Source organism: Micropterus salmoides, unplaced genomic scaffold (assembly GCF_014851395.1).
Source record: "Micropterus salmoides isolate LMB-PRFRI ecotype aquatic unplaced genomic scaffold, ASM1485139v1 Ms_hic_scaffold_10, whole genome shotgun sequence".
In the NCBI taxonomy this organism is placed as follows: Eukaryota; Metazoa; Chordata; class Actinopteri; order Centrarchiformes; family Centrarchidae; genus Micropterus; species Micropterus salmoides.
The window spans coordinates 8,036,852-8,051,495 of record NW_024040041.1 but is presented as its reverse complement, the minus strand read 5'-3'; the positions used below and the strand labels follow the sequence as shown (position 1 = coordinate 8,051,495).

The 14,644-nt window shown below is 42.1% G+C and overlaps 1 protein-coding gene across 2 annotated transcripts in view; it reads right to left on the bottom strand.

Annotated features, from left to right (window-relative positions):
* The window catches only part of LOC119883289 (myosin-9-like), a 34,444-nt gene that overhangs the window by 5,752 nt on the left and 14,048 nt on the right, over nucleotides 1–14,644 (bottom strand). The window contains exons 3-30 of one of the 2 annotated variants that reach the window (XM_038693869.1): nucleotides 13,923–14,079; nucleotides 12,854–12,881; nucleotides 12,592–12,685; nucleotides 12,044–12,064; nucleotides 10,539–10,631; nucleotides 10,374–10,437; nucleotides 10,118–10,216; nucleotides 9,809–9,952; nucleotides 9,608–9,703; nucleotides 9,218–9,489; nucleotides 8,892–9,065; nucleotides 8,580–8,753; nucleotides 8,307–8,421; nucleotides 6,963–7,150; nucleotides 4,980–5,101; nucleotides 4,821–4,890; nucleotides 4,573–4,733; nucleotides 4,142–4,250; nucleotides 3,874–4,005; nucleotides 3,467–3,673; nucleotides 3,209–3,346; nucleotides 2,886–3,009; nucleotides 2,561–2,732; nucleotides 2,159–2,371; nucleotides 1,911–2,055; nucleotides 1,608–1,814; nucleotides 1,248–1,352; nucleotides 180–332 (exon numbers count right to left, since the gene is read on the bottom strand). In XM_038693869.1, the coding sequence (XP_038549797.1) occupies nucleotides 180–332; nucleotides 1,248–1,352; nucleotides 1,608–1,814; nucleotides 1,911–2,055; nucleotides 2,159–2,371; nucleotides 2,561–2,732; nucleotides 2,886–3,009; nucleotides 3,209–3,346; nucleotides 3,467–3,673; nucleotides 3,874–4,005; nucleotides 4,142–4,250; nucleotides 4,573–4,733; nucleotides 4,821–4,890; nucleotides 4,980–5,101; nucleotides 6,963–7,150; nucleotides 8,307–8,421; nucleotides 8,580–8,753; nucleotides 8,892–9,065; nucleotides 9,218–9,489; nucleotides 9,608–9,703; nucleotides 9,809–9,952; nucleotides 10,118–10,216; nucleotides 10,374–10,437; nucleotides 10,539–10,631; nucleotides 12,044–12,064; nucleotides 12,592–12,685; nucleotides 12,854–12,881; nucleotides 13,923–14,079 (3,777 nt within the window). The remainder of the gene's footprint in view (nucleotides 1–179; nucleotides 333–1,247; nucleotides 1,353–1,607; nucleotides 1,815–1,910; nucleotides 2,056–2,158; nucleotides 2,372–2,560; nucleotides 2,733–2,885; nucleotides 3,010–3,208; nucleotides 3,347–3,466; nucleotides 3,674–3,873; nucleotides 4,006–4,141; nucleotides 4,251–4,572; nucleotides 4,734–4,820; nucleotides 4,891–4,979; nucleotides 5,102–6,962; nucleotides 7,151–8,306; nucleotides 8,422–8,579; nucleotides 8,754–8,891; nucleotides 9,066–9,217; nucleotides 9,490–9,607; nucleotides 9,704–9,808; nucleotides 9,953–10,117; nucleotides 10,217–10,373; nucleotides 10,438–10,538; nucleotides 10,632–12,043; nucleotides 12,065–12,591; nucleotides 12,686–12,853; nucleotides 12,882–13,922; nucleotides 14,080–14,644) is intronic. The other variant, XM_038693878.1, reaches the window with a different exon arrangement.

Below are 14,644 nucleotides of genomic sequence, written 5' to 3'. Positions count from 1 at the left end.
AGGAAGTTATTACAGTCTGTAGTTTTAGATATTTTTTTTAATCCATTAAAACTCACATCTTACCATCTTGCAACCACGACTGCCGACACAGCCAGACGTGAACGTCTGCAGGTAACGTAAACGTAACAAAACTGTCTGAACCCTGTCTGAGGGACAGGTTTGTGTGTTTTTTTTCTTACCTGAGCCTGTACTGTTTGAAGCTGCTTCTCTACATTTCTCTTGGCTTCTTCTTCTTCCTCCAGCTGTTCCCTCAGGCTGTTGTGTTCGTCCTCCAGCTGCCGCAGACGTGTGCTGTGTGACAATTTCTGGCGTGTCTCTTCCTGGAGTAGTTCCTGTTGTAAACATGTAAAGCTGAATTACATGTAGCAGACCAATTGATCATTTTATATAATCAAATATTTGAAAATCTAAAGCATTCGGAATTACTGATCTAAAAACATTTTTAAAACTTCACTGTGCAGTGTGATGTACGTGCAGACTTTGACACCAGATTATTTTGTCTGCTGAAAAAGGGGAAAGTGTCTCTGTGCTCACCTTAAATCGTGTACACGTGAGCAGGATTTTGTGATAACTTTGGATACCAATGGTGGTCTAATATTCAAATTACACAAGTGTGATGGGGAAACCGCCACTGCATAAAAAACTGAACAACTGTCTAATTAGTTTTTCATCGATAAGAGCATTTAACGACTAGCATGGGATATTTTCACAGGACTGATTTGAATTATAAATTAAAGAAAAGTTAATTAATTCCTCTCATCCGACTGTTATACCATAAATAGCCCAGTAAAATTTGACAAGACTCAAGCAGATAATACAGTGCACCTTACATGAATCTTTGAGGACACAGATGAGGCCTCATCTAACTTTAACCATTTTTTAGGCTGCAATCCATTAGTTATGCTTTGTTTTTGATTGCCATTGAAGCGCTGCAGACAGGGGATGCGTCCTTTGACCACGACTGATCAAAGTGGGGTACAGTAGCCCTCAAATGTATGGAAGTGGAAATTGGTTTCAAGGATGCCCAGATACAGTTTCAGCAAAGTTTCAGTTTGGCTTATTATTAGTCAGTTTAAGCATTTTTGATCAGATCTTAGCAAGGACAAATTGATTTTAATTAATCCTTCATATCTCTGGTTCAAGTGGACATGCCCTGTATGTGCTGAACACTTCTGAAGGGATGGAAAGTTTTGTTTAGTTTTACACCACATTAGGGTCATCTCTGAGCATACAGGAAGTCTGCGTACCTGAACATCCTGCAGCTGGGACTCCACAGCAGAGCAGTCTTTTGTTGCCTTGATGGACTTGCTCTCCACTTCGGTCAGCATGGTGCTTACATTATCCAGTTCAGCCTGTGGACAAAGGGCAACAAGTGAACCACTGAACAGAAACAACACATCATCTACTTACTGTTTATTTTGTATGTGCAGAGTCAGTTAATAAAGACTAAGCTTTTGCATTTAGCAATGTTATCGCATATAAGTCATCATGTACGGACCACAGATTAGGAGCACAAACAGAAAGCAGTATCAATGTAATAGTTGTAGCTGCAAACAGCCAACAAAAGTTCTGTCATATTAATGACAAAGTGTTTCAAAGCGTTGTACCTGCACTTTTGCCAGTTTCTCAGCCAGCTCCAGCCTTTGGCGCTCACTCTCTGAATGTTTGAGCTGCAGCTCCTGGACCTGGGCTTCAGCCTTCTTCCTGCGATGTTCGGACTCTCCCTTACCCTGCATCAGCGTCTGCAGCTCAATGGTTAGCTCGTTCCTCTCCGACTCCAGAGCCTGCTTGGCCTTCTCCATGGACACTTTGTTCTGAAGGGAAGGACAAACATTAATGGTGTGTGCAGTCAAAAAACAAATGTGCATTAAGGAGAAATCAAACAAGTTGGATAGGATTTACAAAATTACCCTCTTAGCCTGCTCCAGCTGCTCATTGAGTTCGTCAAAGGCCTGGCCGTGTTTCTGTCTCATCTCAACCAGCTGCTGTTCATGGACTTTGGCTTCTTCATCCAGAGTCTTTTTAAGCTGAGCCACCTCTGTCTCACGCTTTGACCTGAGCAGGGAGAGCAGGGGTTAATCTGCTTGCGTCAAGATGCACAAAGTAATGACAGTCTTGGTTTAACCCATTGTAACCGTCCCTAAACAAATGTCTCTACCTTAGTTCTTGTTGAGCGGCAGTGGAGTCAAGAGTGTCCTCTAGCTCAGTTTTGAGGGCCTCCAGCTCTTCTCCCAGGTCCCTGCGGTGTTTCTCTGCCTTGGCGCGGGCCTGCCTCTCCAGATCCAAATCCTCCTGCAGTTCAGAGAGCTGAGCCTCCAACTCACGGATCTTTTTCTGGGCCAGGTTCTTCTGTGCTGCCTCTTCCTCAATCCTTAAAGGAAGAATAGGTCAGCAAAAATGAGTAAATTGAGCAGAGGGTTGGGGAATCTGTATCTAACCATCATCCCGCTGTAGTCAGTCAATCTGATTAAAACAAACACTACTACTAATGACTGATGAGTATAGTGCAACAATGGCAAACAATAACTGAAAACTATGACATGTAGAGTCCTGTACAGACCTGGCCAGAGCTGCCTGGAGCTCTTCCTCCTTCTTGGCTAGTTGGGCACGGAGTTCAGCAATCTGGGCCTGCAGCTCAGCAATTTGGTCGTGTATCTCATTGAAGTCACCATCCAGCTTGCGTCGGTTCTTTTCCAGTTCCTGGCGCAGCTTCTCCTCCCTGCGCAGGCGGTCTGACAGACAAAAAGAACAAGTACAAGATTATATGGAGGGGAAAAGAAGATGCTGAAAGTCGGAAACTGTAATAACACTGTGCTGTTTAGGACCATTGTGGTCTATATTGGTGGTATGTATTATCACGTAAGTGACTTGTGTTTTCTTCCTACCCTCCAGGTCTGTGATCATAGCCTCATGTTTGGTCTTGAGTTTCTGCAGGCTCTTGGATTTCTCCTCTTCCTCCGCCAAGTTGGTGGTGAACTCAGAAATCCTCTCCTCCAGCAACTTCTTCTCCTGTATTCACAAGCAGCGTAAACAGTAAGCATCTCCAGAGACAGCACAAGTTCATTTATTACATTTGTCACTTTCAGAGTTAGTAGAAAGAGTTTAAATCGAGCACAGTGGTAGCCACTAGCTCCATCACAATTGTCTCAGTACACTACTCCAAACTGACTAATCTCAATGACTGTTTTTAAGTTCTTTGCATCCTAACCTTGTTTAGTTTGTTGTTCTGGTCATCAAGAACCATAACATCCTCTTCGATCTTCTTCAGCTTGGCCTCAAAGGTGACCTTCTCCAGCTGGAGCTTCTGTCTGGCCGCTTCCTCCTCATCCAGCTGCTGCTCTAAGTCCTGTGTGCAGATAAATGACGGGAGGGTTATCAAGGCAAATCAAACTAAGTATTCTTTGTATACAGTGCATGCATATTTAAATTGGTGGGTGTATAGGATGAGTGAACTTTTATTACTTACTGCAATATTTTGCTGCATCTTCTTTTTCTCTGACAAGAGCTGGGAGGCACGCTCTTCCTCCTCCTCCACACGGGCCTCCAGGTCATGGAGGATCTCCTCCAGCTCCTGCTTCTTGGCAGCCAGACGGGCTCTCATCTCCTCAGCCTCGGCACATAGTTCTGTTTCTGCCTGAAGCTGCTCCTGCAAGGCCACCTTCTCAGCACTTAGCTGCAAGCAAGAGCAAAAAGATGACATTAAGAAATTGCACAGTTAACTAAATCAAGGATAACCAGTTCTTCCAAACAAAGCATCCTCTTCCATCATCCGTCAGTTATTATGATATGGAAGGGCAGGGTGTTTGTTCTACATATCATGTCCTGATGTGGAACAGAAAATAAGCCCGAGACTTGTTGTTTCTAAAAGTTTACCTGCTGCTGTTTTTCCTCCATGTCCCGGAGCTGCTGCTCAGCATACAAATGCTTCTCCTTCACTTTCATCAGCTCTTCATCCTTGGCCAGCATCTCCTCCTCCTGTCTGCTGACTTGCAGTAGAGGCTTCACCTGAGGACAAAATGGTGGAAATAAGCGGAGTTAGAAAAGACAAAACAGAAGCACAGGCAAAAAGAGGAAAAGGCAAGGTTGTGACAAGTATGCAACCAAAACATTGGTTAAGATGTTGCAGGAGATGGAGTTTCACCTTAGTGAAGAGCCTCCACCACTGCCAGTTCCTGAGTTTAAGATAAGCGGCACAGTTCCTCTGGATCACCTTCATTGCAGTCAGTTGCTGCTGTCGCTTAGCAAAAGATCTACAAAGCAATATCAGGACAGAGACTCAAATAATCATACTTCGCATTACCATGCAGTTCAATGCAACAAACTTAAAAACAATAATATTCTTATTTACTGTATAAATCAATAAATAAGTCATTTAGTTTCATTATTGTGAAGTCAGTTCCTTATAAGGACACTGCTGAGGTGCAGAGAAAGTCTTGTTCAAGTTCCATGTCAAGGTTAAAGCCTGCTGAGAGACCTTAAATTTTGTAAGTCAGTTGTGCTCCAAATAATTTTTTCTGAATCTGCTAAAACAGGATTCTGATAACATTAAAAAGGGCAACTGGCTCTTCTTACTTGCGGGCCACATAGCCTCTGCACCAGGCCTGGAAACTGATGATGATGTCTGTGATCTTCATGTCCCTCTCCTCCTCCAGGTGAGCGAGGACTCCTGCTCTGAAGAACACCTTACTCTGGCCGATCCGGTACAGGTTGGGATCCAGCTCCAGACTTTTGATCTGACAGGACAAGAAACGCACTGATAAATCGCACTGCCCAGGGACTACTTACTGTGGAGATTAGCTAGAATTTTATAGACTCCTTACCATGATCACACAGGCCTGCTTTCCATCCATGAAGCCTTTGGGAATGGCATTGGGAGTGAGGATTTCATACCTTGAGAGGGGAGTGAGATAGGATTTTATTTTTTCTTACACATACCTGTCCTACAAGACTTAAAGTGAACAGTGTTATTACTCTGTTACCTCTGTCTAAACTCCTGGAAAACGATGCGGTTGGGGAAGCCCTGTCTGCAAATACGGATCCCCTCCAGCACACCATTGCACCTCAGCTGGTCCAGAACCAGGTGAGGGTCAAGTTTACCAGCCTGAGAAAGAGGAATATTTGCTGATCAGTACTGTTGCAAAACAGAAAGACAGACAGCTCATTGCACATTTTGAAAGGAACTATGGAACCAGAGTGCTGAGTGTTTGATGCCATTTCTGGTTTTGAATATAACTGCTATGAAACTAACAAACTAAGTTTTATTTCTCTCCTTCACTCCCACTCCAATTCTCTCTTTAGCTTGCAAATGTAAATGCTCTGTACTTGTATAGCGCCTTTCTAGTCTTGGACCACTCGAAGCGCTTTTACACTACATCTGCATTCACCATTCACACACATTCATTGAGCCTAAGTGCTCAAACAGAAACTAACATTCACACACATTCATACACTGGCGGAACAGCCACCAGAGGCAATTTGGGTGTGACGATACACTTAGCTCACATGCAATATTGGGTTCACGAGAACAAGATATGATGATATTTTAACACTATTTTGATTAAATATTCAAAGCTGAAATATATAAATGGGGGGTCCACTAGAAAATTTTGAGCACTAAACACTTAATTTCCTGCATTCTGGAGAAATTTTCTGCACCAATTTATGGTAGGATTGTCTTTATTTATAGAAAGTGATTCAGATGACAATTATAATGCAGTACTCAGCAGCTTGTTTTTTTTAGCTTAAGAAATTTTTTTAGACAATGCACATTTGTTTATTCTATATTTTAATGGAATTGCATGTTCTCTTTTTGTGCAAATAAACCTTTCAAGTATTTTTTTTTTTAACATTTGTTTCAAGCCATTTTTCAGAACATGTCCCCAGTATCCCCAGCGTGAATTACACCTATGAAATGAATCCAATATTTGTGCACTCTTAAGGGGTGAAATCAAAAATACAAACAAATTGTGCAGTATGAGTTGTTACAATTAGTTACACCTTGGCTAGGTAAGGTAATGTAATTTAATGTGATTATTCATCCTGTTTGGTTTTTCCATCTTAAGGCTATTTGAAATGTAGTTTTATATAGTATTGGCTTGAAAGCAGCAGGGATAAGAAGTTGGGCTACGGTTTGCTTTTTCCTCGTCCCGGTGATCTGCGCATCTGGGTGATCCAAGTTTAATGTGCGTTAGCATGTCGGATGTTTCCATTCACATAACGTTACACTACAACAGCGGCACCACACTGACACAGAGACACGGTCCTCATACACAACGGTCTCTCTGTTGCAACTTTCACCGACAAGGAACCTGCAGCGGGTCTTCCAGCTCCGCTCTTTCATTAGTGCTCGCCATAGTGTGAGCGCCACTGTCCTCGGCCTCAACCGCCATTTGTCCGTGTCTCTGGCTTTCTGAATTTCAGACACTTTCCCATTCTCAGGCGACAAGCTAGAGTCGTTTTGTTTTCTTTCCTAACTGATTCGCCCAGAGCTTGGATGCCAGAGCTTGTGCACCGAACATTTCACAGTCCAGAGTGTAAAGCTAAACACGGACGTAAACAGTAACGTTACCTGTACTGCAGTATAACAGAGTCACACCAAACGGAGTAAATTATAAAGTCACACACACAAGTGTTTATTTATGACATTACGGCATTAATTAAATCCTACGAAAGGACAAGAACCAATTTAAGACCTTGGTAAACGAAATTTCATACTTTAGTAATGAAATTTAATACTTTTAAGGCCTTCTTTTTGGAAAACTCTGCCCCTACTGTTACTGTAAAAGCACTAATGTTACTGTAACAATTTATTTACTTTACATTTGAAACCATTATACATGAATTAAATTTAGTCCCTGGTTCCTTCAATCACAACGCAGCTCAGTTCCTCAAAAGGTTCTTTGTCCTATGGGAAAGTTCTTGTGGTTGAAATTCCCCAATAGAGGCCGGCATTTCTCTGATACCTTTTTCTCGTGGTTGGGAATGATGCATCGAACAAAGTTGGGGTTTGTGTTCCTCAAAGTGGCCATGAGCTTGGACAGCTGCTCTTTGTACAGCTGGCCCACTGTGCGGAACATGCCCTTGCGAGTCTTAAAGGCACCGGGCATCTCAGACATGCCAGACACCTTATCCAGGCCCACAATGCGGTCCACTAAAAGAGGAAACAATAGAGAGACATCATGTAAGAAGCCAGTGGGTTTTCTTTAAATAATTTGAATATTTAACCAGGCAAACTCAAACCAAATGCATGTCACAAGAAAGAATGAATATGACTATTGTCTCTCCACTTCCTCTTGGTAAACATACACCAGGAGAGAGTAGAGGCAGTTCATAATGCCAGGACCAGTGAAACACCACACAAACACTGAGTGAATGCGGAGGGAAACGGGTAACAGGAGTAGGATGACAGAGTGGACTCACGAAAAGCCAGTGAAGCATGGAGAGATTACACACCATAATGGGGGGGTGGGGGGAATTCAGTGCAGTGAGTGGAAGGGGCTGGTCAACTGTTGTAAACTGCCCGGTTGTAGTTCTCCAAGTAGAAAATGTGTGTGATGGTTCAATTAAATATGTGTCTGTGTGTCAGGAAGGTGACAAACTTTGCTGGTTGCAGTGGGCATGTATTTATGTGGTGATTAAAAAAACCAAACCAAACCCATGCAGTATATACCCATCGCTGCAGTACCCATGACCAACACCAGGAGTCCCCAAACAACACTATTTCACAGAGGGAGAAAAGGAAAGTTCAATGACAGCATCAAGTGGTAAAGAAGACCAGAAGGTTTTGTTACTGCACACCTCACCTTGTTAAAAGACACAGAAACAACTCATAAAATCTTAACCTCTTGAATGTTTAGGCCCAAAAACACAAGTTTGGAGAAATGGGATGGACAGCAGGGGGAGAGTCATGGTGGAAATAAGCATGTTTAAACAGACAGCAGGAGAAAGAGGGAAAGACTAAATACATGAAAAAGAAACCTCGTTGTCACCTGAGTCTGAGTGTAGAATAGGAAAACGCTGATAAAAATAGGCTCTCTGACAATTCTGTACCTCTGAGACCCAGTAAAAGGAAACAAATGACAGACAAAATTGGGCCATACAGAGGAAGAAATGGATGGAAACAAGTAGGATTTGAAAAGGTAAAAACAAAGGTCCACACACCAGACAATAGAAGAGAAAGAAAGCACTATGAAATGTAAAACAGGAATAGAAAGTCAAATTGAAATGTATTCCTACAACAAGCACTGTCCCCAGAGACGCAGTGGATCCTGGGCTACCACGACAAGTTAACATCTGCCTCAACTCACCGTCCCTCCAGAGCTCAGAGACAAACTTGTCAGTGGACTGGTTGAGCAGTGTAGCCACGTTGTCATTCAAGGGGTCCATGTTCTTCATCAGCCACTCATCTGCCTTGTAGTCCACCTGAGGAGCAACGTTAGGCAGGAGTTATTTTCTAGACTCACATACCTTGAGGACATAACAAAAAGGTTTGAGAGCTGGACAAATTCATGGTAGAAAAAGCAAGTACATGTCAAATAAGATTTAATGAGAACGGATCGTAATGAAGTCTGCATGTTTACCTTGCCAGCATAATGGATGATGGAGAAGTCTGCTTCATCCTTCAGTTTCTTGGGCTTAAAGAACTTGGGGTGAGTGCCCTGCTCCTGGAGAACCTTTTCCACAAAGCTCTTGTCAGTGGCTTTGGGAAACCAGCACTCCTCATCAAGCAGAGCGAGGATACCAGGGGGACTGGCCTGTGCACATAAGAGAGGGCAGATGTTACTGCATGAAATAGAAAGGCCCTGAAGCACTGAAGGGGTACAAAAAAAAAAGACATGTAATTAGAAATAAACAGACTTAATGTTTGGCCAAGTAAGATTTTCCTAACTCACAGGTTTCTCAATGAGGTCGATGCAGGGCTGCAGGTCCAGGCCGAAGTCGATGAAGCTCCACTCGATGCCCTCCCTCTGGTACTCCTCCTGCTCCAGGATGAACATGGTGTGGTTGAAGAGCTGCTGCAGCTTCTCATTGGTGTAGTTGATACACATCTGCTCAAATGAGTTCAGCTGGGGGACACAGAAGAAAAAAAGCTTAACACAGTTGATAAGCAGCAAAATTTAAAAACATGGATGTACATTTTTAATTCATATATTTGTACATACAGATAATTTATACTATATAGTCTACACTGTCAAGTCATGCACTGTATGTCATTCACCTCAAAGATCTCAAAGCCAGCGATATCTAGGATGCCAATGAAGGAGGCTCCCTGTCTCTTGGTCTTGTCCAGGGCTTTGTTGATCCTCATGACAAGCCAGCGGAACATCCTCTCATATGTGGCCTTGGCCAGGGCCTCCACAGCAAACTCTGCTTGCTCCTGGGTCTGGGCCTTCTGGACGTAGTCTCTGCCCACCTTGATCCTTGGTGACAGGATGGCCCTGGTGAAGTCTGTGACATTCATGCCCATGAGGTGGCTCACCTTCTGGGCAGCTGTTGCAGAGGAAACGGGAAGAAGACCGTGAGTAGCTTGTTAAGGTTCTTGGTGCAGACAACTCTACAAGATGAAAGTTTTGCAGCAGGACATAGCCAACCATTTTAGATTACTTACCGGTGTTGTCCGGCATCGAGGCCTGGTCTGTGTGGCGCTCCTTCTTGAAGGTCATGTTCCCAAGCTGCAGTACTGAGGCCACCACCTTCAACATGCCTGTGCAAAAAGAACAAAGAACGATGGTTTTATGTTGCACTGGCACTAGTAAGTAAAGTCTAATTCAAAGAATAAAATAAGTTGTTTCAGTGTAATTTTCCTTACCTATCTGCTCATCCTCTGGGATACCCATGATCTTCATGGCCTCCAAGGTCTCTGTAAACAGGTCCTTGTCCTGCTGCCCAGGAATTGTAACATTCCCGTTGGAAAGGAAACGGTAGTTGTTGTAATTTTCAAGCAGGAGTTCATCTGAGGGAAAAGGATGGTAGGAGTGAGAAAAATGGCAAATAAGAAGTTAAAAAGCTTTACAGGAAGGACCTTTGTCTGTTCCCTTCAGATAAAAACACAAATTACTACTCTGCAAATCCTTGAGAAATCCTCACTGTCTTTAAAGATATGTAATAAATTGCTTACTGCGCAATTTATCTCCGGCTCCTGTGAGCAGGTAGTAGAAGATATGAAAGGTCCTCTCATCTTTGGCCTGGCGAATGGCACGGGATTTCTCCAACAAGTCTAGCGGTAAATCTGTCAAGGACAAGTTTTCTGATACTAACATTTCCAAATCAGTTTGTGTATTGTAGTGAGACACTTTCCATTAAACACAATGCTAACAACAAGCACTGTGATATCTTCAAAACTAAAAGAGAAGCCATGACAGTATGAAGGATACAAGTTTCAATATTGGCACCGACAATGTAACCATTGACATCAAAGTTGATCCTGATGAATTTTCCCTGGGAGGAGGGAAAAAAAAAAAAAACATTTAAGAACAGTCCAGTTGGAAAACAGGTGGTTAAATAAGCAGTCTGAATCACAGGATGTAGCACTGTCTTACGAATCGGGAAGAGTTGTCATTTTTGACTGTTTTGGCATTTCCAAAGGCTTCTAGGATGGGGTTGGCCTGCAGCAGTTGCTTCTCCAGCTCCCCCTGGTGGAAATTAAGAGAACAGCAATACAACATATAAAGTAAACTATTTCCACCCATACCACAAATAAATCAGGTCAGTTCTCTGCTATGGATTCAGATCTAACAAGACCTTATTACTCATGTATAATGTATGATTTGCTATTTATTTACTTCAATGTTACTTCATTTTAAGAAACTGACAAGTTGATTCAATTTAATTAAATTTATTAATATAGTGGTATGTGTTAATTTACCAATGACATACTTACTTCTGAATAGAAGAGAGAAAATGGAATGTACAAAACATTTAAACAAAAAAGGTGATAAGGAGGGACGCCATACACACACACCAGCAAAAAACAAACACACATCGCACCCAAGCATTTCCCCCCCACACACATCTCGTCATGTTAGTGCCCAAATCTGCGAACACCCAGTGACCCTCATCAGCAACCCATCACCTGTTAGCCAGAGCACAAACAATCCTTTCAGCTTCAACAGAATTTTAAACGTCTTCCTACAAGCTGTACTTTCAGTGAAGTTTCTGCATCTGAAGAAGTTGCCTGTTTTTACCCATTTATTTCCTCCCAAAAAGTTTGTTAAGTATTTGCGCTTTCCAAGCAAGGTCTTGCCACAGCTACCTGGCTTTTCACACAAGGCGTTTTTCAACCATTTTGCTGATGATCACTCATATCCATCCAGCAAAAACATGGAATGGCATCAGCTAAATTCCAAAAGCTATCGATGCACTGATTCATATGTAAAGCACATATTACGTGTAGAAATTAAAGAAGGCATAAGAATTCAAAGCAATGACACTCCATTGTACAAATGTCAAGTCTGTAAGCCATCTTTGTGTCATTTATCAAGCTTTTAAAGTGATATAGCCCTGGATTGATAACCAATCCCTTAGGTGTATGTTAAGTGTACGTACGCTAAATGAGATAGCAGTGCGTCTGTCCAAAGTGTATTAAATATGATGCTAGAAATTGTAGAACACACACACACACACACACACACCAACAATTTTTATGCCAAAAGAGAAAAGCACAGTCAAACGTTGGACTCAGGTGCACGCACAGAGTAGCAATATAAATGATGAAAAATTCAACCAGACAAATGTATAAATACATCTTTCAGATAAAAAATTGCTGTTTTTTTAAGGAAAGACCCCCCCCCCCTTATCCTACTATTGTCTGGCTGAATTTTTCACAGGAACACATACGGCTGCCACTGATCTGCAAACAAACTTCCTCCTCACTTCCTATTGGCTGGCAGGACACGTCACCTCTGCCCTCAATACAAAGTGACTCCCACAAATTGTGCTGCTCCAGCGAGAGGAAAGGGGAGGATGAGGGGTTGGAGTGGAGGAGGAAGGTGATGACAGAAGCAGGTGGGGAGGAAGAGTGAATGGAGGGAGGGATTCAACTCACATGTGACAGGACCGAGCTGTTCTGTTGATGGGAAGAGAGAAATACAACAACCTCAAAAAAAAGGGACGATAGATGTGGATTTCATCAAACCCCGCTATGTCGCATCGATCATATCGCTGATAATAGTAGGAGCAGGTTTATGTAACATGTCAGAGCACCAGAAGTCTTTCAATCTGTAGTTTTGTTTTTTCTGAGCCTCCAGGGGTATTCTCGTGACTGCCGCCCCTTTTGTCTTCGATAGCAACGCTTCTCAGCAGCAACTGTGCGACAGAAGAACTTCTGCCTACTATAAAATCAGCTGCTTCAACAGTGTGATGACAGATTAACAAGCATGTACGTGGTTGATCAAGCGTGTTAAGAGATGTTGTTCTGGTAAGACAAAAGCACCAGAGGAATTGGGGATTGTGCCTCATTTGAAAATGAATCAAATGGAGAAAAAAAACAAAAAAAAACACATAGGGAAAGATAAAATGACTGAGGGTGTAAAAGAGTAATGGGAGGAAGGGTTGAAGGATGAACTGTGTGGACGAGAGAGAGGCAGGACTGACCTGATCTTTCTTGGTCTTGTGGGAGGAGGCCACATGAGCCAGATACTGGATGACTTTCTTGGTGTTCTCCGTCTTACCGGCACCAGACTCTCCTCTGAGATAAAAAGAAAAAAAATACATAGTCAAAGAATTTAGAAAAGGGTGGTCTAAAAACACAGAGTTGACAAAAGAGAAAGTTTAGAGTTGATAAAAGAATAAATATAGTGTTAATACACCACTTTAAGTATTGCTTGTTTAATAAGTGATGTCTATGTGTACTCACGTGCAAAGAATGGACTGGTCTTCACGATCTGCAAAAAAGATGTGTAAATGTTTATTATGCAGAATAATGATGCATACTCTAAGTGAGCATATGTTATCGCCACAGTGCATGCAGTTTTTGTCTGTACAACCGGAAGTACATTGACCACAGACAGGAAATCCATATCCGGCTTCTTGTGACTGGAAAGAGGTGCTGCCGGGTTTCTGACAAACTGGCTAATTACCCTGTGCCTCCCATAATGGGGTCTGAATACTTTTCTGGAGGCAAACATGGAGCAAAAGAGCAACAATGGGGCAGAGGGGAGTTGTTTGTGTGGTGTGCATGACAGATAACATAGCTCAGCACGTTAAGAGTACATACAGGAGGTGAACTAAAGAATCACATTGCAATACCATGCAGGAAATGCCAATTAGGTGCTTGTAATATTCATGAACTGTAGGTTCATGTCACAAAACACTGTAAAATTCACTGTAAGCTATAGTCTAAAATTAGTTAAGAGCTGTATCCGTCTCAAGAACCAACAGAGATCATGAGCATAATAAAATCTAACATCACCTGTATATCCTTCCAAAAATGTGACAACGAGCACTACAGGACGCACATATAATTCTTTTTTAACTTTTAAATTCAACCATTCTTAGCTAGAATTGAGAGCATCTGGTATTTTCTGGCCAGTGTGGTCAGCTAAATCATATAAAAGAGTCCGCATGCATCAAATGAAATATTCTGTAGAAATTCCTTTCCACCGTCTTCCATTTGAAGGCCCAAACTCCTTATAGACAAGCTGCTCTCATGCACCTCATTAAATGTTTTAGAGGGTACGGATACAAATACACCAATATTACAGTATGTATGTGTACAACCTTGTCTCTTAGGAGCCTTGCAGTTTATAGCTTTGTGTGGTACCACTCAGAACAAAGAAGCTTCATTGACAATGAAATCTTACAAGTTTAGGAATGATAAAATAATAAGTTTGAATCAAAGCCAAAAGGCCAGCAGACTAAAATTTCACTTTATTTATATTCATTCATACTTAGCTATCAGTTTTACAGCGTAGACTGTGACTTACCCTGCATCATGCTTCTGTAAGCTGTGTCAGTGATGGCGTAGATATGAGGCGGCATTTCATGCCTCTTCTTGCCCTTGTACATGTCAACAATCTCCTCTGAGTAGATGGGCAGGTTCTTGTAGGGGTTTATGACAACACAGAAGAGACCAGAGTATGTCTGCAGTGGAGAAGGAGGGTTTTTGTGTTAATTGGGATAGATACAATGATTGTAGGCCACATCAAATGTGAAAATACCATAAAGGAGATTTGCATGTCTCCATTTAATGTGTGCAGAGCAGAATCAGGATCATGGACTGGGATACTTGTTCATATGTTAATGTGAAAGTACAAATACATCCCCCAAAATGTGCTTCTCTATAAAATCGAAGTTGCACTGATTCAATAATTAATCCTTCCCATCCCCCATCAACATCATGTTTCACATAGCTCTGATTTGTTAGCCTTTTATATTATATGATCTCAACCCCACCCTACAGCAAGTTTAAACTGATGACTGACCTTGGCACTGCATAACTACAGCTACTTGACAGGTTAGCCAAGTCATATCTGAGATCTACATGGTAGAATGATCTTTTCTGCTATGAGGCCAACATTAAGACTCCTCCTCATTCCTTTCTATAAACTCCACTAAATCTTATTTTGTGCATCTCATTTCTCCTCCCACCATAACTTCAGATTTTTTTCCCCCCTATTTGCTGCATTCCTGTGCTGAAGAAGAAGAA